Source organism: Dreissena polymorpha, unplaced genomic scaffold, assembly GCF_020536995.1.
Source record: "Dreissena polymorpha isolate Duluth1 unplaced genomic scaffold, UMN_Dpol_1.0 chrUn012, whole genome shotgun sequence".
Classification (NCBI taxonomy): domain Eukaryota; kingdom Metazoa; phylum Mollusca; class Bivalvia; order Myida; family Dreissenidae; genus Dreissena; species Dreissena polymorpha.
The window spans coordinates 81841-107817 of NW_026273326.1; the positions used below are offsets into that span (position 1 = coordinate 81841).

At 34.7% G+C, this 25977-nt stretch overlaps 1 protein-coding gene across 1 annotated transcript; it reads right to left on the reverse strand.

Annotated features, from left to right (window-relative positions):
* Positions 1-2344: 2344 nt before the first annotated feature.
* LOC127863515 (uncharacterized) lies at positions 2345-24406 on the reverse strand. Its single transcript, XM_052403058.1, has 6 exons — positions 23748-24406; positions 22949-23107; positions 18033-18489; positions 12238-14028; positions 4527-5751; positions 2345-2801 (listed from the first exon to the last, which is right to left on the reverse strand). The coding sequence occupies exons 1-6, from the start codon at positions 24276-24278 to the stop codon at positions 2345-2347; spliced, it is 4620 nt and encodes a 1539-aa protein (XP_052259018.1). The 5' UTR covers positions 24279-24406.
* Positions 24407-25977: the final 1571 nt, after the last annotated feature.

The window sequence follows — 25977 nt, forward strand, 5'->3', positions numbered from 1 at the left end:
TGTTTTCAAGTTATTTACATATACTTATATATATTTACATCTATATAAATAAATACTGACATATACAATCACTCACAAAACATTCCCATATACATTTATATCTGTATCTCAAATAAACGCATAATTTCTTAGATCAAAAGCAAGTAGATAGCTGCATGGGATATTTTTTGAGTTACATGTGTACCTACATATATTTATATATATATATATATATTAACATCTATATAAATACTGACATACACCGTCACATACACACAAAAAAAAAACGTACCCATATACAGCTAAATATATATATTCTAAATAAAAGCATCTTTAAGTATATATATATTCTAAATAAATGCATTTTTAAGTATATATATATTCTGAATAAATGCATCTTTAAGTATACATCAAAAATACAATTGTTATTGTGAGAAGAAAGGAACCGCACAAATAAAGCAGCATCAATAAATCAAGCATTATTCCATGCAGCTTAAACTTTGTCACTACTACTGTAAAATGAGATTTGAATGAATTAAAGGGAGGCAAATCTGTAATAAAAAGAACATGCATAAACCGTAGTTGTTTCCCTTGTTTGAACCATGCTAAATCATTAAAATGCCTATTTCCAGTAACTGTGACCTTCACCTATGACCTTGACCTTTGACCTAGTGACCTCAAAATCAATAGGGGTCATCTGCGAGTCATGATCAATGTACCTATGAAGTTTCACCTATGACCTTGACCTTTGACCTGGTGACCTCAAAATCAATAGGGTTCATCTGCGAGTCATGATCAATGTACCTATGAAGTTTCATGATCCTAGCCCCAAGCGTTCTTGAGTTATCATCCGGAAACCACCTGGTTGACGGACGGACGGACCGACCGACATGAGCAAAGCAATAAACCCTCTCTTCTTCGAAGGGGGGGATAAAAATAGTATAGATTTTTCATTTTTTTTTAAATAATATTCAGTCACACAGCCACAAAATATACTCATAGTGCGTGCTTAATCATAAACCATGGCTTACACAGGTAGTTTTAGCAGATTAATTGTTAAAAATAAAAATAGTATGGATATTTCATTTTTTAATAATATTCAGCCGCACAGACAACAATTTACAGTCATTGTGCATGCTTAATCATAAAGTATGGCTTACACAGGCAGTTGTAGCAGATTGATTGTTTAAATAGAACAGTATAGATATTTCATTGTGTTTAATAATATTCTGCCGCACAGCCAACATTACAGTCATAGTGGCTTAGATATTTCATTTTTTTAATAATATTCAGCCGCACAGCCAACATTACAGTCATAGTGGCTTACACAGGCAGTTTTAGTAGATTAATTGTTTAAATAAAAATAATATACATATTTCATTTTTGATAATATTTAGCCGCACAGCCAACATTACAGTAATAGTGCAAGCTTAATCATAAAACATGGCTTACACAGGCAGTTTTAGCAGATTAATTGTTTAAACAAAAATAGTATAGATATTTCATTTTTTTATAATATTCAGCCGCACAGCTAACATTACAGTCATTGTGCGTTTTTAATAATAAAAACATGCATTAACAAGCACACTAAGTTAAGACAATGACCACTCTGTTTGAAAAACAAATAAGAGTATGATATGTACAGCAATGACATATAAGGATTGACAAATAAACATCAGCGTTTTTAACAGAAACATTCAATTAAAGAAAGAATTTATTTGTTTTTATTATTTCAGAAAAGGTTTATACGTTACTTTTTTGCAAATTTGCATATTCTAAACACATGTTGACTTCATTTAAATAAGATAAGGACTATAGTCTCACTAGCGGTTTGTGATGGTTTAAGTAATCCAATTTATCAAGGTGAATGACTACATGCTAACAATACTATTTGATTTATAGTCTGTTTTACAGTTTGACATTTATATTTCTTTTTATAGACTTTTTAATTACTTATTTGTTTACCGGTTCACTTATATCGAATCATGTATCGAAAAGTGCATTTCTGATATATGTAAATCATTCTCTATCGCCCACTAGAGAATGTATAGTCTGGTTTGAAGATTGACATGTATATGCTGTTTTTATAGTCTCTTTCATTGCTAATTTGTTTACAAAGTATACTTACATAGAATAATGTATCGAGAAGTGCATTTCTGTTATATATCAAGCATTGTTTAAAAGAAAAAAATCAACAAACGTTATTAGTTAATTATAGGGTATAATTACAGTAAATAATAGAATATATTTACAAATGTTTTTTGAATTACAGAGAATTGTGTAACATACAGAAGCGTGAACTATTTTATTAAAATCATACCATGTTTCAGTGACATGGGGTCCATACATGGTAGTAATGATGTCTTTAACGTCCACTCACTCCCGTTCTTCTGAAGCGCCTGAATTCTTCAATAACATTGTTCACGTTGTCATAAATGTCAAATTTGATGCGCTCATCAGCAACAGTTTGACCATATACAGAACCGTTAAAGTACCAGGCACTACTTATGTCCGGGTGTAGGTGAAGCCTACTGATAAGCCCCTGGTTGGGCTTAGTGACGTCATCCACCAGTTGGTAGCCATTGTTCTTCATGGGGGTCCTCTTTCGCATAATGGTTGACTTCGCAGAGTTGTTTTTCAGTTTAATAAGGACTGGACGGGTTTTTCCCCGCTTTGTGGGGATACGATGGATCGCCACTATATCAGTCAGCAGTAGGTCTACCCCAGTATGGGTCTTCAGGGTTGATGTTACTGTTTTTGCTAGTGATTCTTCTGATTCGTTTCTATTTTCTTGAATGTTCAATATCTTAATATTATTCTTCCTGGAGTATTGCTCATTATAATTTGCTTTTTGATGTGCAAATTTGCTCAGCTCATATGCTTTATTTACTTGTTCTTGTAGTGATTTATTTTCAGAGGTTGTGGTGTCTTCTATTTTTTGTATTTTTTCTTTTAGGTTTGTATTGTCAAACTCTAGGGAGTCGATTTTTGATTGCATTTCATTAATCTTTGAACTAACTATGTGCTCTATCTTATTGTTCATGTTCTCTTCAATTTTGGCCATAATTGTTGTTATTGTGCTGGTAATTAATTCTTCTATCTCTTCTTTTTTAAGCATACTCTTGAGCTCATCCCTCAAACTGGTAATTCCCTCTGTCATATTTTGCAGCTGTGTTTGGATAGTATGTAGCTCATCCATGCTTGAATTACTTGTCTCACTGTCAGGGCGTGATTTCTTAGTAGCCTGCTTTGTTTGAGGTTTTGTCCCCGTGAAAGTCAATTTTGTCTGGCCTTTTATTGTATTTTCACTCATTGTTAAAGCTACTCTTGTTGAAAGGCAAGATGGAGATAATTGAGATAATTAAGAAGAACATTTAGTTTTCAGCAAGTTTTCATTGTATTGATAATATAGCTTTTATTCAGCTTTTATTCTGCCTCGGACTATAATCCAGGTAAGCACAGGTAAACCCAGGTATTCAGGGGTTTTCTCAAAATAATATATTTTGAAAAATTTCAACAGTCGTTCATCTATTGTAAAAAAAATAAAAAATCCACACCTTCAATCTACTCTTTTCAATCACAATATTTCCAATGTTTCACTTCATCACTTGAAGCACCTAACATTCATGTACATGTTGTACTCACAAAGTCCATGACTTAGTCACTATAAAAATGTATTTTAATGTATTTGTTTGAGAACAATTTATCCACACATCTCTCTGTGATGACCTTGACCTGTTGGAATTTATGGTGTTTGTATACTTTAAATACTTTTACAAAATTGGCATGCATTTCGTCAAACAGTTTCCACTTATAACATTTACACGACAATAACACATCACAAACATTTTAAGATTATTTAAACTTGTTAAATTAATGTTTGACAATGCCTACTGTCTATGTATGCTATCCAAGAGAGATAAATCATTCTTATTTAAAATGTTCGAGACATAATGAATACAATTGTACTCGTTATTATCACGTGTTTCAGTCGCGTTTATCGAAGATTCATGAGTTATAGGATGGAGTAATCAGAAGTCGCATTGCACTTCGATTAATGATTTCATTGATAATTGCGGCGATTGCGAGAACGAAGCTTTTATATGCAACATCGTTAACATTATCATCATCCGTATTAACGACTTGGAGACCACCAATGCCACGTACGGACCAAGGAGATGCGGAGTCACACTCACAAATATTGGTTTTACTTCTCCGGTGTAATATTCGGAATCGTTTCACGGCAACATGATTCAGAGTCCCCAGTTCTTGTTGAATTGAAATGTATTCCTCTGGTGGAATTGGTTTTACACGGACATTGTTGAAAGAAGCGCAACCGAATTCCAGCTTACTCTCTACTGTTCGAGAACATGCAGACAGTGAGCCCACAAGACAATGTCACGCAGTAGATATTTAAATACTTCAATGATTGAGGTAGCTTTATGTCGAAACGTGTCCGCAAACATATTGAAAGCTTTTCAAGCTGTTTAAGCGATGCCAGTGAATGTGCTATCGTCTCTGCATGCTTAACATTCAAATATCCGTGCCGATCAATCAGAATCAGACTCTTGATATTCAGACCATGGAGAGCCTTCAACAAACCGGGTCTGTCATCATTCACTTTAATAATAATTTCCATATGAGTGAGCGATGAAAGTAACTGGGACATCGAGTCTGCATTATGTACGTATAAACTTTCATCTCGACCACTCAGAATCAGACTCTTGATGTTCAGACCATGGAGAGCCTCGCACAGACCGGAACTGTCACATACTTTAATACTAAGCGTGTGAGTGAGCGATGAAAGTGACTGGGATATCGAGACTGCATAATTTACGTTTAAATCTCCATATCCACCACTCAGACTCAGGCTCTTGATATTCAGACCACGGAGAGCCTCCCACAGATCGGGACTGTCGACATCCACTTTAATACTAAGCGTGTCCAGTTGAGTGAGCGATGAAAGTAACTGGGACATCGAGTCTGCATTATGTACGTATAAACTTTCATCTCGACCACTCAGAATCAGACTCTTGATGTTCAGACCATGGAGAGCCTCCCACAGACCGGAACTGTCATATACTTTAATACTAAGCGTGTGAGTGAGCGATGAAAGTGACTGGGATATCGAGTCACCGAGAGCCTCCCACAAACCGGGACTGTAATAATCCACTTCAATACTAAGCGTGTCCAGATGAGTGAGCGATAAAAGTGACTGGGATATCGAGTCTGCATATTCTACGTTTAAATATCCATACCCACCACTCAGACTCAGACTTAGACTCTTGATATTCAGACTACGGAGAGCCTTCCACAGACCGGGACTGTCATCATCCACTTTAATACTAAGCGTGTCCAGATCAGTGAGTGATGTTAGTGACTGGGACATCAAGTCTGCAGGATTTATTATACTTATTTGCAGACTAAGGCTCTTTATATTCAGACCATGGAGAACCTCCCATAGACCGTCGCACTCTTTAAAATAAGGATCGCTTATGTATTCTAATGTTTTCTTAAAACACGATAATTTTGCGTAACTAATATATGTTGTATCTTGACAACAGACCCTCGTCAGTTCACACACAGCATTTTGCTCGAGTGTCAGTAATGTGCTGAACAGACTGCGTAGCCAGGTAGACGAACATGTAATAAAATCCAATCCAATGTATTCTATGCAAGGCAGGACTGGTAGAGAATATGCACACTGGGCTGGATTTGCGCTATTTAGTACAATACACACCGGAAGTGTCGTTGACACCGAACTCGACGAATCTGTAAACATTCACTCACATTTATAACAGTTTCTAACATATTATCTACGGTAACAAGTGTTAACGTGGGTAATAATTTTGATAAATTTAAAACGTTTGAACCTATTGCCATACAAATATACAATACATTTGGAAGTATTACTTAATACTTTTACATTTTCAGTCGGTGCATAAGTATTATATGCTTTTTGTTTATATTTCTTATCACATTTTCCTTCCCGTGTATATACTTGTAATTGTTTGATCAGTATTTGAAAACGAAGTATCCAACACATATTCGTTTTTAATAAAATAGCATGATCCAAGGGTGACACCAATATAGATGTATAACAAACTCGTTATAACGATTTTGACCCCTATTTATTGTACAATTTCAACTGACATCAAAAGTAAAAGATTTATAATTAATCATTGGAAAGATGGTTACACAATAAATCTGCGCAAAAACGTGTCTAATTTAAACATGCAATCAGCGCTTCAAAATTATGATTAACATTTGAATATAAATACATATTGAAACTTAAAAAAGAAATATACTTGGCATAGATTCTTATCACATTGTAATCGACTAAAATCGTAGATATCAAATCCTCAACATGTTAATCACGTTTAAAGAACATGTGGTTCACGGTTTATACATTTTTACTCTAATATTTGTGATGCTCAGGATTTTGTTTTGATGTTTAATATCATGTATCTGGGTATTTATGTATTAGCCAATGTATAATTAAGTAGATAACATGGACGGATATAACATTTTGTCAGTATATGCTTGTCTTTTGATGCTTTTATTTAAATAAAAAATAGTTCTCATATATCCGTCTTTAAACATGTTCAACACACTTTAAATTGTTAAATGTTTTAAATAGTTGATTAGCGTTTACAAACGACTTATTCAACACAAATAATTTTCAAATAAATTTCATTATCTAAGGGAGAAACCCATACAGTTTTATCAAAAACGCTTCATAAAAATTACGTCTCCTATAAGTTGAAACATTACAACTGCAATTACAAGTAAAATCTTTCCAGATATGATACGAGTGATAATTAGTAACGTGCTCTTATTAAAGGTATCTTTTCACGTTTGAGTAAATTTACAACAATAAAAAAAGTTGTTTCAGAATCGCAAATTTTCGTTTTAGTTATGATATTGTGAGGAAAACAGTAATACTGAACATTAACCATGGTCTAATATAGCCATTATATGCATCTTTTGACGTTTTAAAAACCTGAAAATTATAAAGCGTTGCAACATGAAACGAAACGATTGAATAATTTGGAGTTCTGTTGTTGTCGTTTAATTTTGTGAAACTACGAAGATTGCTTATATAAAGTATAAAATACGCCTTTCATATATACTTGGCAGGATGACCGAGCGGTCTAATTGGTTTTTACTCCAGGACTCCGGGGGTCACTGGTTCGAGCCCTGATGCGGTCTACATTTTTTACTGGAGCTTTTTAGATCCAATGTTTACATTTATCAATATAAAGCATTTAACTTCAAGCCATGCCAAATTCTGTGAAAAGGCCCCTTTAAAAACGAATCTGAAAAAAATAGGTGGCTAATAAAGAATATAGAAACATAAACAAGAGGGCCATGATGGCCCTGTATCGCTCCACTGTTTTTTATGCGAAAAAAACGTGCAATGCGCATGGGTTGAATTGTACTTAAGCATGTGACTTTCTTTTTCTATCCCTCGTCCCACTGGGCGCTTAAAAGTTGGAAGGATGAGCTTTTTTATATATGGAAAAAGTTACTACCGTGTTAACTAAACAGACTAAAAAGCCCGGGAATTGTTGCACAGGTCCTTTGCTTATAACGTAGGTACATTTATCTCTCCAAAAGATATTGGCGTTCTTTCTATTTCACATAATTTTAGATGCTGAAGATCAAATCTACGCATTTGATTTGAAACAGATGCACAAGACACATAGGAATCAAAATGCCTTAACCCTTTACCAAACGACACAGTTTGGACTTTCTCAATTTGAAAGAGGTTGCAGACGACAATTAAATTGTAATGGAATATGAAGGAAATGATCAGGTAGGTTAGAAATAATTGTGATAAAAGGAGAAATTGCTCATCTTGAGCAATTTCTTCTTTTATCACAATTATTTATAAAGTTGTCAGCTACAAACCCGTAAAATCCTGTTAGTGTTTGGTAAAGGGTTAATAATCTCTGGTTCATTCTTAGAGCCTTTCACACATTTATAACAAATACACTAGTAGCATCTTTCTTTGTAAAGATTCATCTCAAAATATAATTAACAACCCACACATCCCTAAGACCAACAGGCCTAAGAATATTATGATAATCTAAAGATTATTTCTTATATTTATAAATGTATTTAATTAAGTAATACATTTGACTTCTAAGATCAATTCATTACTTATTTTAAGAAAATTATTAACTGGTCAGAAATATATATGGATCGTTGAGCAATCGGCAATGATATCCACAATTCATGAGTCACGATTCACAAATGGAACAATTAATCATTAGTTATTAAAAAGCAGCATATACGATAGTTAAGAACATTGCACTTCATTAATTCAAACACCTTCTCTTGGATACAAAGTTCGAGTTTACCATGCAGTATCATATATTGACTTTTCTTGAAATAATTATGTTCATGGAAGTTGTGTTTCTAAAATCAATAAGATATTGTCAACTGGTTTAAACACTTCAAAAAAGACATGAAATTAACATGTCATTCGAAATATTTTATCCGGATATATGTTTACTTTCGACAATGTGTCACTATGACCATATACGGAAATCCGCATCGCTTCCTGGCGGTCATGTTTTCTAAGGGACCAAACAATTGTTTCACTCGGAAGAGATACTATAACACAAATGTTCTAAACAAGTATCTTAAAAAATAAGACTAAAATCAGGCTTCTAGAGTATCATTGATAAATAATAGCAAATTGATGAAATTGCCCAACCCCCGGTCGGCCATGTTTTCGTTCGACAAACACAAACCATTTTGAAACTGAATGGAGACGTCATTACAACAAATGTTCTTACCAAGATTCATAAAGGTTCGACTTTAAATGTGATTTCGAGAGTGTTTATAAGCCGTTTGTATAATTTGACATAGTGATCAAATGTTTGCCTACAAGTGATCCAGTTTCCAACTCGGCCAAGATATTTTTGAGACAAACGTATTGACCAGGATTCGTGAAGTTTTTGTCAAAAAGTGTGAACAATCTAATATTGGCGACGGATGAAGCACGGCTCAGGACGAACGACGGACAAAAGGCAAGTACAATAGCTCACTATGAGCACGTTATACTAAGGTGAGCTGAATAATACCTTTACTGTCACCCTAACATATATTAACTTTCAATAACCTCTGTTGGTACGCGAGAGTACAAGAACAAGAACCGGTAATAAAATGAAATGAAGGTTGAGCGATGCAACAATGCGTAATTACCTATAGAGGTCTTGACATGAAGAACACGATCATGCATTAAAATAAGTCGACTGCTCTCTTAAATTCGTTTTGCGATCTCGCCCTTATTTATCAAAAGTTTAAAATGGCAAACCAACAGCAACAAAAAAAATCAATGTTGCGCAATGTATCTCGCGATCTCGAATCGTATTATATTAACCACAAACCGTAATCTTGTGATCTTCCGTCTTTTGTTCGCATTCAGTAATCGCATTTTCCATACCTCGAATATATTTTAGCCCACACGATTATGTTAAATGATTGTGTATGACAAAATATTGCTTAAATACGATATGAACTCGAGTAAACCCAATGCAAATTTGCGAAATGAAATATCACGGTTTCGCATCGTTTTTACTTTCTTTTCGCATTTACATCGGTCGAGATTTCGTGCTCTTAATGAGAACACGATATTACAAGTACGATTCTAGATTAAGAAAGATATTACAAAATCCCGCATTGTAATTTGGCCAACACACATCAACTTCTTAAATTAGGAGGTCGGCATAATCCAGATTCCGTTTCATACCAATAATCATAGGAAAAACGTCACCGATCAAGTGGAACAATTAAAAAAGCCCGTAATTGTATTATGCTCATTCGTTTTCAGAGATGCAAAGCGTCAACGAATGGTAGTAAAGGACCAGCGTCAATTTTTAACAAGTAGGAACCATTAATATAATTACATGTTTCATCGAAAGTTTACACCTTATAAGAAACTTAAGTATTTTTAACACTATGCAGTAGTAACTGTGAATGTGCATTTGTAACGGATATGAAACACATTTATGTTATTTCCTGTTCCATCGCTAGCTTACATATGATACAAACGGACGTATTTTTAGCAATATGTCGGGCTCTGCACATGTTTTTTTAAACGTCCCTTGTCATTATGGGTGGGTTAGGCGCCCACTGCTTACGTTGATATTTTTCACAATAAGCATTTTAAATGACGTTATTTGGTTCGTAATAACATTTAAATAAACCAGCTATTAAGTTATTGAAACGATACGTTGTTACTGCGTTCCGACCTTTCCACTATAAATGCACTCACAATACTTTGTAGAAGTTACTGTCATTCACATGTTTAATAAATAGGCAATTCATTCGTAGAATGTTCCGTTTTTTCGCTAGTGTAAACTGAGGTAATTTTAACATATCGCACTAGTTACTGTAAATGCTAACACAAAAAAAAACAACAATAAAGTGTGTTAGTTCTTCTAAGACAAATTAATTTCCAACTATAAGGTGGGGGTTCCGACGGATTGAATTATGTAGTTTTATCACAGAAGTTCTCTCAATATGAATTTTATCGTACCCAACATGAAAGATAACACTTTGATTTAAGGCTGAGGGACACCTCTTAATCGAACAATAAATTCTTAATAGATATATATTGAGTATATCCGAAATAAATTAATCATAACACATCCCAATAGATCAGATGAATATGTTATTGTATTTTGAATCATATATTGCAATTACTTTTATTATGGCGGTTAATTACGCGTGTAGAACATATATCTACACTGATAACTGAAATTTTGAATCTTTTCGTATGAAAAAAATAACGATTTTTACATTAATTTACCTTAAATAAAATAAGAATCTCCACATTTCCAAATATTCTTGCTAGTTACGAAACCCAACTGTATCACTTTGTCCTATTTGTTGCAAGAATCGGGAAAGACTGACGTTTTAAATGACTCCCGGAACGACGTATATATTTGTTTTCTTTTAAATCACAAACTTATTTTTTAACAAAAAAAAGAAATTCGACATCAACAACCAATATGCATGTAGTTGGAATAACAGCGAATTTATATATTAATCACATACATGAATGTTTTTGCATAAGGTAACTCTAAATTCCGGATCAAATAGTGTTGTACCAGGGTGCAGGATCAAATGACTATGGGGTTCACAAATTGATATTAATGGATGTTGACACACTGGTAAGTGGTGCTTTGCTCAAATAACTTTTTAAAACTATTTTTCATAAGCATTTAAACCTGTGCATTAATTTCAGTTTGTATGCGGCTAATGGCTATGTGAAAACCATCATTATTACTTAATTAAATTAGCCTGTGTTCTTGGCAAAAATTCGATGTAAACAGCCATTCATATACAGGGTAATACTGCACGCAACGTGAAATGTTGGCATCAAATTCATACATTTTTAATAATATATTTTTAAATCTTAAAGGGACCTTGCCAAGTTTTGGTAATTTGACACAATTTAAAACAATCCGATTCGCAAATTCTCGTTGTAGTTATGATATTGGTGAGTAAACAGTAATTATGCACATTTACCATGCTTTCAAATATCCATAATATGCATGTTATCGTTATGTTTTGTGAAACTACGAGGGTTGCTTATATAAAGTATAGAATACAACACTCTTTGTATGATCACGAATTGCCGAGTGGTCTAATAGTTGGAATTTTACTCCATGGGTCAGTGGTTCGATTCCAGCTGAGGGATATTGTTTTCTTTTATTTTATTCTTGTTTTTTTACTGAAGCTTTTTAGATCCAATGTTTACATTAATCAATAAAATATTCAACATCAAATTTCGATACATATCAAAATCTGTGAAAACCTCATTAAAATAACGGCACAAACTGCAATAAAGACTGCACGAAAAGTTGTAAAAACACGTATCTCTAAAAGTATCATTATGCAAGCGCAATGGTGTCTATGATCAAAAGTTTCAAAAGCACGGTGTGTATTTCCAGAAAAATAATGGTCAAACCAAGAAATAAGTAATTGATCCAGTTCAGGAAAATGCATTTGACATCATTTACGTGATACGGGATATTATTATTATTTCCACTGTATGTATACCGAACATAGCACGTTATTATGCATGTATAAAATAGCTTTATGAACTATTGATTTTAATCGCATAACAAAACTAAACACTCTGATATAAATTTCAATTTTATTTTTATTGATTGTTCAATTTTTAGAAATAAAAAACTTGATCGAAAACCTACTATGTTGTTTTGTTCTATATATTACCTTGCATGTGTATGCCGCTTCCCCGAAGTATCAAATATTTCAGATTTAGGCACGATGACAGGTCAAACTCAACCTGCGATGTTGGCTCGCTATGTGTCGCTGAACTATGTATTGCACGATCCGTTTCGTCGTGTACACTTATTTCCAAAAACAGGGCATTGGACTTGTTTTCTCTCCATATGTTGTTAATGCCCATTAAGTTGTTCCAAACGATATCAAAGTGACTGAGTCTGAGGAGAATGCCAGTTTGGTCATTTGAAACAGCTTCTTTGTATCCTGCCTCTATGATGCTTTGAAAAGCATCGTGTTCAAATGAACTGTAGGTGTGTTCACATGAAAGGTATGTAACACCACGTGCGTCCATTATTTTACTATGATGTTCATTTATAATGCCAGATAGCGTATTGGCAGCCGATACGTTCAGTCCACATAGGAATATGAACACCTGGGATATGTCGCGATATGCATCCGAATGACGTCCCAGATATCCGGAAATGACGTCATCAATCAAATGTGCATTACGGGCAATATGATAAGCAGCCAGGAATTCCTGCATGCTTTTGTGGATAAATGAGATGGACGAATTAAAAGCTCTTTTGGTTTTCCGTTTTGATATCAGTCCCGCTTTGAGAGCAAACTCTTGTTCAGATGGTGTAAGATAGTTTGACAATTCCTGATCGTTGAATACAATAGACTTTTCCTTTTCAGGAGAAAACAAAAGATGAAAAGCAGCTTTTGAAATGACATCTACGTTTTGAATGATAGGCCGAAGGTAACTTGTTCTTGAAAAACACTTCACATGAGGAGGGTTTAAATCGTTAAAAAAGCCAGGTGTATCGTTCGCCTTCTTACACAGGCTTTCAAGAAAAGTAGTATACAATGCACACAATGAAGATCCGTTCAAATGTTCCTCCTCCACCATAGTGTCCACCCACGTGCAAATAACAAGTGTGTACAACATCGGTGAATTTGATAACGGGGTAAGCCGACGCTTCTCTATGAAGCTCCTTATTTCCCGCGCGGTTGTCTTAATATCTTTGCTCTTGTCAAGTATGCATCGCAGCACTCTTTCACTAAATGTATATGGATCGTTTATCCCCTCGATCTCTACGAGGATGTCGATCTGTGAATTCTTGATACGCTCATCAGCCAGTTTCCATGGTCGAGAAGTTGTAAGAACCGCGCACTTGTCTTTTGGAAATCCCGCCATAGAAGGTTCAGCAAGGTTACTACCGTCAGGAGCCACCCATTCATCTAGACCGTCACGTATTACAAGGCATGTTTCCGTCTCTATTATTTTGAGTAAAAGAGTGTACATGACATCACGTTTTTCTTCAGAATACATTGTGTCGATGATTTGTTTCTTTATCATATGCGTTACTTCGGTCTGACCTCTTGATTCTCCCAACGAGAGGAAAAAAATGAACTGGAAATTTTGAATGATTAACACGTCATCAAACGATGCATTTTTGTTGGGAGCTGCCGTTGAAGGCCGATTTTCGTCGCACCAATCATGAACTAACTTGGCTGCAAACGTTGACTTGCCGCTGCCGGGCTCGCCTTGTACGTATACACGTCGATTTGACTTTGTGTCGTCTGTGTAAAAGAGTTCCTTGTATGTCAGTACTTGCTCCTTTTTAACACGTTTCCCATCACTTGCTATATCAAAACGGTGCATTTTCGGCGTTGCATATATATCGGTTATACGTTTATCAAGACTCTGATCCAATACTGAAATAGGCACATTGCTCGAAGTGTCATTGTAATGTTCCACTAAACGACGGCGAAAATCTGAAATGATAATAAAACAATGCCTTACATCAATATCAAAAAAGTACGCTATTTAAATTCATTGCGAAACACGAAAGTGAAACTCGCAAACAAAATATAAAGAAGTGAAACTCCAGCTGCTGGAAAAGTCGCTCGCTACAGTCAAAGCATTTAACAACTGGTTAGATAATTTACATAAAGGACGCTACTGTAAATTAGCACGTATCTATATCAAAATAACAATAATGCTACCCATAAACAAATTTGTTTGCTAGTTTGCTGTAAATACTGTAAATAAATGCATCCACTGAAGTGATATACATTTCAATATGTAACTATAAAGCTTTGTTATACGGTATACATGAAGAGACTTAAAGGGGTCTTTTCCCAGATTTTGACATGTATTGAAGTTTGTCATTAAAATGCTTTAGTGGATAAATGTAAACATTGGATCTAAAAAGCTCCAGTAAAACCAAGAATAAAATTAAAAACAGAACAAAGTAACCCTCAACTGATTTTGAACCACTGACCGCTGAAGTAAAAGTCTATCGCTTTGACCACTCGGCCATTCGTGTTCATACGATGAGTGATATATTTTATACCTTATATAAGCAGTCCTCGTTGTATCACAAAATATAACGACAACAACAGCACTCTCCAAATAATTTAATAGTTTCGCGTTGCAACGCTTTATAATGTTCAGGTTTTTAAATCGTGAGAAGATGCATATAATTGATATTTTAGAGAATGGTAAATGTTCAGTATTACTGTTTCCCCACAAATATACCTACAACGACAATTTGCGAATTTGAAACATTTTTTATTTTGTCAATTTACCAAAACGCGAAAATGCCCCTTTAACTAATTAAACAAATACAGCAATCAGTATACATCCGTCTTCATGTTTTTTTTTAATTTAGCCGTGTCCATTAAGTAGACTACTAAACGAAAAAACAATAACATTTTAGAGATTTTTTTAACTGTTTTTTTCCCACATTAGTCTTATGTTATGCCGTGAAGTTTGAAGTAAAATAGTGCTTATATCCATCTTCATCTACTATTAACTGTTTTAGCTTAAATTAAGAACAGCAATTCTGTTTCCTATTTACTCCTTCACAACATAAGTTCGTCAAACGTTGCATAATTAATTACTAGTATGTTTGGAGATGTACTTGTTCAACATGGTATCTATAACTTGCTGATTATAAAAAAAAAGACGGAAATGTTTTCATCAATTGATTATATACAAGCAAATTCGTTGAATTGATATCCCCCGTTAATAAATTGTGTTTATTATTCTTGTGCAAAGCAATTTTTTCCATGGATTTCTACACACACATGAAGCTTCACGTTGACATGTTGTATCGTATCTGAGATATAGCCCTGAAAAGTGCAATCACAAAAAAAAACAAATGGCATAAACTCTTATTTAAGAAAGTGAAGGGTTATGTTTTTTAAGCATGGCACTTCTCCTTAATATCAATACACCTATGAAGTTTCATGATGAATTACTGCATGATATCTGAGATATAGCCCTGAAAATGTACAAAAGGGCAATTACTCTTAATAAAGAAATGTATACCATAACGGTTGTTGTACATGACATTTCGCCGCATTGATATCTATACACCTATGAAGTTTCGTGTTCACATCTTATATAGTTTCTGAGATATAGACCTAAAATAATTATGACAGACGGACAGGGCCAATTCTTTATCCCTCCGCCTGTGGCGGGGGATAATTAAGAACATCTTTCAGAGCGATTGTTTATTGATAACAGTTGATAAAGAGAGTTTAATATTACATATCTAAAATATGGTCATTGTGTCATAAAAAAATATGCGTGAATCAATTAAAGAGACGCATTTAAGATGAACTCGCTTGTATGAGGCTTTTTCTGTTTCTGTTGCTTTTGTATGAGCATTACAATACATACACACGACGGATAGTTATTTATTGCGTTACATCTGCTGAGACGATTTAAAGGGAACACGAAATTGTGGGACTTTATTCTGTACACTTGTTATGATATATGCAATTACTGTGATTATTTTTTTTATTTATAATATGCTTCAAAAGCAACATAGGATGTTTTAAAGTGCTGCCAGTAGTAGACAGGCATACTCGTGAATTGGAATTTAATATGTATAAGCCTGCTAAGTAAAAGATAAGATATAAAAGAATTGGTCAGTAACCTGAAAGATACTGGGTAGTTGCCATCGAGTATATGGTATAGTAAAACATATATAGTTATGTCGCACGCATCCCTTAATCTCATAATCGTATGTACTAAACTGTACTGTTTTAAATGAACATAAGCGTTATTGCCTTTGAACAATTCCTAAAATGAAGACTCCAAAACATATTTGTAGTTTTAAATGGATATGATTTGTAAAGATCCAGTTCAAATGGACTACCCATTGTTGTTGCAAGAAAAGGTACTTGCACGCATAAACATAACTCTAAAATTCGAAGTATTAGAAACGGCATCGCTTTGCTAAATGGCACGTCGGAGTTTTCAGCTTTGGTATGTTTAACATGCGTTTTAAATGTCTACAACATATGTGAAGTAGTTACAGGGATGCCCAATGTTTGAACGCAGACGTTAGTTTTAACACCCCATCGGGGTAGAGATAGTACTCTTTCGCTTTGCAGCAGCTCCCAAGAGAGTGCTGGTACACCTGATTCTCACCTGACACTCAAATCTCACTTCTGATTCCGAGACCTTGACACAACCACACCATGGTAACCGCTTCTGCTGACGAACGAAACAAAAAGAGGTGACTAGCAAATTTTCTATGAGCATATGCAAGTTCTTCGACAAAAATTGGCGCCGCCAAGATTTATTCAAGCCCTCGGAAAGAAAATGAAAAACCAAAAATACAGAATACAAAGCGGGCTCGGTCGAGGCTTGGAATATCCATGATCGCGCACTCCTCTGTGAGTCCCCACGGTGAATGCGATTAGTAGGATAATAAAGTTTACCAAGCGATCAAGATGGCAGCGAAGGGACCAATCATACACACGTGAAACGTAAGAACACTCCTTGCATGCGGAAAAATCCACATACTGAAGCATGAGCTGAAGCACTACCGCTTGGAAATGTTCTTACTAGCCGAGGCCAGGTGGCAAGGCTTCGGAAAAACATCAACGGACGAACGACACAAGTTACGGATCATCGGAGAGAATTTCAAACATCGGGTTTCTTACATCGTTAGGAAGGAGGTAGCTAACAACATCATCAGTTGCATCCCATTCTTCAGAAGACTCATCTTCATTTGTATCTCAGCTTGACCTCACAACATCAACATCATCAAGGTCTACGCACCGACATCAGACTACGACAACGAGGAGAATACATATACTATCTGCATAGATGTTGCACACTAAACTTAAGCCTAGCATTTGACCAACGCCTGCAAACCAGTTAACAGTACAGATTAAAAGCATTAACAATATGTCCATCGAAAATTGCCGGAAAAAAGTCATTTTTCGTAAATAAACCCCTCTAGGGTTATACTGCGGACTATATACAATGTTGTGTCAATTAAATAACATAAAAAACCAAAGCTCCTACGGAATGGTTTCATATAGTAATATGTAATAGTTATATGTAAACATTTCCTAAAGCTTATATATTCATTATTATTTTAAATCAATTGATACATAATATGCAAACTTAAAATGGTTAGTATTCTATTTAATTGCAGGAAATGTAATGTGCCTTTTAAGTGACCTAGTATTAGACATATTTTAAGTTCAAAGAGAATAAAATACATACACACTTTTTACAAACAAAACACCTAAACCAGATCATAACGCTGACGAACAGGTCAGAAGTGTAGCTCAATCAACTCCTGTACAAATAATTGTGTAACTAAACACGTATTTTATGCACGAAATATATGGATTTTGGGCTTAATTTAAATCCTAATTGGGTTCACTTTGTTTTTTAAATGATAATTTGTAAATGGATTACTTATATTGAGACGAACTGGTGTTCAAAACAAAACCTGTTTACGAACCTGCTACGTCTCGTTCGTAGTCTGCTTGTGCAGTTTTCCTTGCTGCCTGTTGCACGCGCTCAATGCCATGCTGTACACTGATTTCGATGCGTTGTGTTCCATCATGTACCTTGCTATCAATACATTGATCCGCATCGTTTGTCTTTTTTTCGATGCGTTGTTCCCCATACTGAGTCTTGCTTTCAATTCTCTGTGCCCCAAATGTTGTCTTTCTTTCAAGGCGATGTTCCCCAACTTTCGTCTTGCTATGAAGGCGTTGTTCCCCAACTGTTGTCTTCTTTTGAAGGCGTATCAGCCCCAACTGATTAGTAGCATCCAATTTCTGCAGATGTTTTGACAAGGTCTTTTCCGCCATCTCAGAAAAACGTTTGCCGGTCTTTTTTGCTTCTTCGAGCGTTTGATTGACCTCTTTCAACAGCTTGCCCAGTTCTTCAAAGGACATACGATCATTCTGCAACTGCATGCAAATCCAAACAAATATTGTGTTGTTTTTGCCCAAAACAAATATTAAATATGTCAAATCATGTTGAAAATAATACGGTTTGATGGATATGTGTTTATGTTCTTGAGAGATCGTAGTATCATTTCATGAATGGTAACGTTTATTTTACACGAGTTGCAGAGCCATTGGTGAAGTCATATCTTTAATATTACTTATACTTTTATAAAACACAATCTTATATTGTAACATATTGAAACATAACATTATTTTAACTTAATATAACTGTTTAGTCCATGCCAATAAGTTTCGTGAACTGTGACCTTATAAATACGAATTAGTATGATTTTATAGAAATGACGTTTAGTAATGAAACTGTACAATTGTGCTTCAATTTCTTTATCCTCGTCAATTTTCCCTCAATTTCTACATACTCGTCAATTTATTACATTATTTTTTTTCCAACTTTATTTTACGTTTTCTATTTTACATGTTTATATCAATTATACGATTTACAATTAATATTAATACATTCATAGCTGAATGATGATCATGTTAGCTGGCTCTTCGACTCAGTTTCTTTACCACAAAACTTTATACACCATTTTTTACAGCAAACCAACATTTTGTTTTTGAAACTTTGCGCGTGTGCATTATCCAAACATTTATATATTGTACAAGATAAGTATTGATGCAAAGCATCAAAGGGCGTTGGGAATTTCAGTATAAAAGGCACTCAATGAAGTTTCATGGAACGATTTTTTTTCTGCTGTAAATATTAATATATTGGCCGATTATTTTAAACAAAATAGAAAAAGATACTGGTATAACCATTATCAAAGATTTTATGTTATAACCCCTAATAACCATTATCTATGAAGTTGTGTTAAAAACCCCAAATAACCATTATCTATGATTTTGTGTTGTAACCCCCAACTATTTCATAGTTCATTCTATTAACATTGGTTTCCTTTCTTACTGGCATCCGAGTGCAGTTTTCATTAATCGAACAGAGCTGCGTAGGTTTTAAAAATCTGCTTCTTCTTGTAAGCGTAATCTATAAATTTCATATATTGCTCAACTTCAAGGGGAGATTATTCTGAACTTATTCTTACGTTGCTCATTTACGGTAGGGGTTGAGTACTCATTGATATGAAAACACTGTAAACGTTTTAATGTGTTAACGAACCCCAGGTCCAGATAAGATGCGTATTTGCGTAAAATACGCATAAAAAAAAGAAAATACGCATGGCCTAAAATTTTGTTAAGTAAAAAACTCCTGGCTAAATTCGGATTACGCATCGTGTGCAATTTCAATGCGTATTAGCCGTTTATACATGAATATAAGTTCATGTAATCATGACTGGTTCCCGTCATTGTGTTCACACCAGTAAAAAAGTAGTGACATCACCATCTATGGACAGAATGTGGTTCCCGACCTAATTTACTCCTCAGTCAGAACGGTATCATTTCATTTTGGCCCACGATAAAGGCTGATGTTGACACAACGGACCCTCCGCTGCATTGTTGAGAATCGATATACGCTAATGGTGAAAACATTTGATATCACATTCGAAAAAAAAACGAATCGCCCAACTTCAAGCATATAAGTTTTGCTATCAGTTCATCTCTTGTGTGGCACTATGGAAAAACCTTTTTCCTTCAAGCACTGTTTAAATGGCAAACGAAATACACATATATAATAAACAAGTTTGACGTATACCACCCGCTTACCATTTAGATAACGTGACTAAGCACATGTTTAAACTGTTACATATATTAAAATCCGGTTTGCAATCAATGAATCCACTAGAATCATTATGTAATGCGAAAACTTGCTGCTTGCTTGTTTTTCATATGACCGTCACGATCTGTGCCGCCCTGACCGACAGTCCCTGTCCCGAAAGCGCTTTTCTTTTTGTGACATGTTCCGCAGCGTCTGCATGTGTTTGTGTTTTATTGTCATGTAAATAAAACAAAAATTAATGGCGAGCCAGTTATAAATGGTCGATCCTTATTAAGTCGACATTGTCATTAGTAACACCAGAAAAAATTGTACGCCCTATTATTGACAGTATATTAAATAAAACAAAAGTTATTGCTTTATTGTGTACAAAACTGCTTGTAATAGCAAGTTAACACTACATGTACAATTTATTATTAATTCTGGTCCTTTCAACATAAATACTCCTTCAAATTATCGGATTTTGATTTTTACTCATCAATTTTAAAATTCATGAGTGAAATACCCCTCGGCTGAAAAAATTATCTCGAGCTCTGCCCCAACCTCTCACACATATATTTCATGGGCATAATAAAAACAAACAAAAATGTGTTTGTCAGAAACACAATGCCCCCTAATACGCCGCTTTTTTTTCTTTTTTTACCTTTGACCTTAAAGGATGACCTTGACCTTGACATTTCACCAATCAAAATGTGCAGCTCCATGAGATACACATGCATGCCAAATATCAAGTTGATATCTTCAATATGGCAAAAGTTACTGCAACACTTGAATGTAAGGTTATTTATTTTCTTACCTTTGACCTTGATGGATGACCTTGACCTTGACCTTTTACCACTCAAAATGTGCAGCTCCATGAGATACACATCAATGCAAAATATCAAGTTGCTTTCTTCAATATTTCAAGAGTTATTGCAAAACTTTCATGTAAGGTTAAAGTTTTTATTTTTTTACCTTTGACCTTGAAAGATGACCTTGACCTTTCACCACTCAAAATGTGCAGCTCCATGAGATACAAATGCATGCCATATATGAAGTTGCTATGTTCAATATTTAAAAAGTTATTGCAAAACTTTAATGTAAGTTTAAAGTTTTGATGACAGAATGACATAATGACGGACAGACAGGCCAAAAACAATATACCCCCGATCTTTCGATCCGGGGGCATAAAAATGGTTACAATAAAACAGCATATTTATTTAAACAAAAATGTCTACATCAAAACAAAAAACATAAAACACAAATAAAATAGTTTGATTCTACTGGGGCTCGAACCTTGGGCCTCTCACATGTGAAGCGAGCGTGTGACCACTACACTACGGAACGGCTTGAAAAATCACCTTCTTACTAAGATATGAATAAGTGACTGTAGTGTAACGGTTATCAATAAAGCAATACACCGTGTAATCGCTGTCGTCTTGTAAAATTGAAGAAAATACGCGTTAACCAAAACTCGAACATCAAAAGTCTGCGCTATTGTTAGAAAAACCACAAGATAAATATATTTTGATTATGTTTTGTTTTATACAAAACCAGAAGGTGTCACCGGTTCGCGTATTTGCCCAGTCCCTGTGATCTTTTATTATTGCCCAGTCCCTGTGATCAGTTATTAATTAAAAAATTAGCTTTGCATTATTTGCAATAAATGTTGTAGTAAATGTAATAGGCATAAATGCAGTACTTATTTACACTAAGTTACACAAAAATAACCACTGTGCAAGATATTCTGACAACAAAAATATATACATTGATCCGTAAAATAACTTTCCTCCCATAAGCGAAAAAAACGTATTACATACGAGTCGCCGCACTTCAGTGCGACGCCAATCATAATTATAAAAAGTGCAGCGGATAAATTTAGGATCTGGCACGAGTTGTTATAACATACCATATTTTATTAAACGAGTTCAGGAATTTTGTTAGTGAGCGAGCCTTTGGCGAGCTTACTAACGAATTTCCTAGACGAGTTTAATAAAATGTGGTATGATATGACAACGAGTGTCAGATCTTTCTTATCACATGCTTTTAAGTGAGCAAATTAAATAAATATTTACGCAAATGATAAATCCCGAATATTGTTTACATTTCTTGTCGTCATTTGACGTTGCAACGTCATTTCAGAAAAATAACAAAATTCGATTGGTCAATAAACGAAAACTAAGCCAATGAAAACGCTTAAAAAGTATATTACACATGTGTAAGATAGAAGTATATGTAATGATTATATTACATGGGAAACAGGGTATGGCATGTGATAAAATTCCATCCTTTATGATCAAACACCCATTAAGATGATTAAGCTGTGAAAGTTTGAGCGAAATCGGCCAAGAAGTTAAAGACAATCAGAGTAGACAAATTGTATGCATATGTTATATATAATTGTAAATAGTGAAAACCAAGAAAAACCACAATAATTCTCCAAACTAATGTTGCAGCCAAATTGTGTACGATCATCTCCACATTAAGGTAATTCAGTTGTGAATATTATGCGAAATCAATTCAAGAGAAGGAGCTTCGGGGCGGTCTCACGTATGTAGGTACGGACGGAAAAGTGCAATACTGATTGCCTACCCATTTCTGGGAAAACAACGATATGTTATAAAACATTTATTTTGCCTTATGTGTCGTTGTTAATTGCATTATAGTTTTATAATTTACACTATCTTTGCTGTTTGACAGACTTTACAAACCATTCTAAATTTATAAATATATAAACTGGTCCCTTTAACTTACATCACTAAGTCTTGTACATGCTATGATGGCTGAAGGATCATGTTGTAAGTATTGTGGGTCAGCCAGGAGCGTAGACAGTGTCTTGAAATAGTCCTGCAAGTCAGCATCTGTAACCTTGCAGTCGGATGTGTGTCGCACATCTCGGCCAATCTGACGGACCTAAGAAAAACAAATCATGATAAATAAACAAGTATTATATTCGAATTTTAAAGCGAGTATGTAGAATGTTAATGTCGACATTTCTCCCTCACAATCTTATAAGCTAATCAATATGATTTATGCATGTTAATAAAGTTAAGGAAAAATAAAGGACCATCAATGAAATAAAGTATACTGCAGTATACTGTATACAGCAAAATTAACGCCGATACCGACACGTATATTATTACAAACAAAAGCGCGTACACGTGTCGTATAAACAAAGATGCGTCAGCTAATGGGCATTTCCAAATAGAGAACAATTCTTGTGCACATGAAGGAGTTTTTTACGTAAACAATTGCAATTTAATTAAACTTAATTTATTCAATGGTACTACTTTTTCTGAATTGTTGTTTTTGTGTTTGATGTTTTATAAGTTTTGAAAACAAGTATAAATATCGTAAATACTCGCTTTGATGTACACATACTTAAAATGACAAGTGTGCGGTAATGCAGTATTTAGAAAGTCATACAATAGAAGTTAATGAAATATGCAACAGCTTTTATGAAATACTCTTTAATGTTCGCAAACACATTAAGATATGAGTAAAACAAATAGATACACTACTGTTTTAACACTTAACTCGTGCTTTGTATTACCTTTTCTAGTAGACATTGCTTATCAGGCGGTGGAGGTGATAAACATAAGGGGGAGAGACATGTCTGGAAAAGTAGGCAATTCAACATGATGCTTATCACACCATTAAAGTCCGATTCCTGGACCGAGGAAATGCTGCTATATCCGTCCGGAGGGAGGTAGCATTTGCCTATTTCCCAATAATTAAGTGCCCACTTTTCCGCACGAGTGTTCCTCCAGGAAGGTCCACCATATCTGTGTTGTAATATGATATTTTGTTTTACATTATCACATATTGGGCATGGCTGCGGTTTCTGTGATTTGTGAAAAGGCAAATAATTCCGTTTCCTTTTGTTACAATATGGGTTTGTCGGACATTGTATGAGGTTTTCAATTGGGCAGTTTCCACAACTTCTACCAACAACGGTGTGCACTTTCTGTAATTCTGCGCAAAGAAAGTTAGTGAGTCCTTCCTTCGTAAAATTGAGTCCTATGCACGCTTTGAACCAATTATTGGTCTCCTTGTCGCCGATCAGGTGTGTGTTAGCGGCCATACTGCACTACTAGCATGTACTGGTGACTTTGTTAATGGACAAGCATAAACACAACATACATTCCGTGATATGTTACATTCCTCTTGTCAACATAGACTCCGAGTATATGGCCTTTTGAGTCGAATTCATCATCTACAATAAAAAACGTCCATGAACAAAACTCATAAATTTGATTTAGATTATAACTGTTTAACATACATTGTTTATAAACATGCTATTGGTGCAAAAGCATAAAGTTTATCTTTTCACTCAGTTATACTGGCTGACTGTATACATATGAGCTCTGCTTCATGAAATCCTGTCATGACAGTACGATGAGATTAGTCGAGATTGGCATTTTTGACGCCACATATAATATTGCCTGTGCATTTGAGACGCTCAAAAGACAAAGCTGTTTTGAATCAAGCCGATTTATAAGAAAGCCTTTGTGTTGCTATTTGAAACCAAGAAAAGTACACACTTATCTAAAGGACGTATATTTCGGATTTCGTGGATTTTTTCCGGCAGACTTTGTGTTTGAACGATGATTTAAACTAAGTCACTAATCAGTCGCTTGTTGCAAGTATCATAGTCTCGGGGTAGATTTGGTTAAATTTTTAAAAAAAGTATTTATTTAGTAGAAAATCGGTAAATGTGAACGTTCTTTTCCGCCAAAAACATGTCTAAATTGTTTGTGAGTACAAGTATTTGTTTTATTGTTAACCAAGTTTTAATGCTAGTCTGTAATTATCAGGTACTGGCATGTTTTTCAAATGGTGGAAAAGTTTAACTTTATTTGCTTTTAAAAAAGTTGAAATTTGGGATTTCAACATGATTTATAACAAGAGCACCGCATAACGGGTGCCACGCACGGCTGCGAAAGCTTGTCAGATTATTTTTTTAGAGGTCACAGTGACCTTGACCTTTGACCTAGTGACCCAACAAGAGATGTGTTTGTCAGAAACACAATACCCCCTACTGCGCCGCATTGAAATTTTTTTATATTTATCATTTGGCAGGTATAGAAATCATCTCCCTTTAAAGGTTATTACTTCCCTTGAATTTTGTCCAATTGAACCGGAGGGTGGGTCTCACAGTCAATGATGACCATGTAAGACATCACTGGCCACCAAGGTCTGTGGTTTCAAAGAGATCATAGCCAGAGTTTTTTTTTCTTTTTCATAAAGTTGATCATGAATGTTGACATAAGTCCACAGGTATGTAATGAACATCAACGAAATTATAATTATACCATTTAAAAAAACCTTTGACAAATCAATCATTTAGGTTATACATAATCTAAATAATAAATCTGTACAGTAACTGTGAAAAGAAAAGAACTTCAATTCTTGGTAAGGAAATATATAATATGAGATTTATAATTATAAAAATTACTTCCCTTTAAAATAATTGTCTGTAACAAATCTCTATTTTTAGAAGCAAATAATTAAAAGCTTCTACCGTGACTGTAGATTCACCACTCAAAAAAAAAACTTGAAAATGTGCCACTCAAAATGTGCAGCTCCATGAAGTACACATGCATGCCAAATATATAAAGTGGCTAATTGTTCAATATTGAATAATTATCTCCCTTTAAAGCTTATTACTTCCCTTAAATTTGTATTTTTTACCGTAGACCGTAAAGGATGACCTTGACCTTGACCTTTTACCACAATGTGTGTGTCAGAAACGCAATGCCGCCTACTGCGCCGCTTTGATT

Coding starts and splice junctions, on each gene's coding strand:
- LOC127863515 (XM_052403058.1), bottom strand. CDS start 24,278: ATGGCCGCTAACACACACCTGATCGGCGACAAGGAGACCAATAATTGG. Junction 23,108..23,747: donor AGCAATGTCTACTAGAAAAG/GTAATACAAAGC, acceptor TGTTTTTCTTAG/GTCCGTCAGATTGGCCGAGA. Junction 2,802..4,526: donor AGTCTGATTCTGATTGATCG/GCACGGATATTT, acceptor GCAATACTCCAG/GAAGAATAATATTAAGATAT.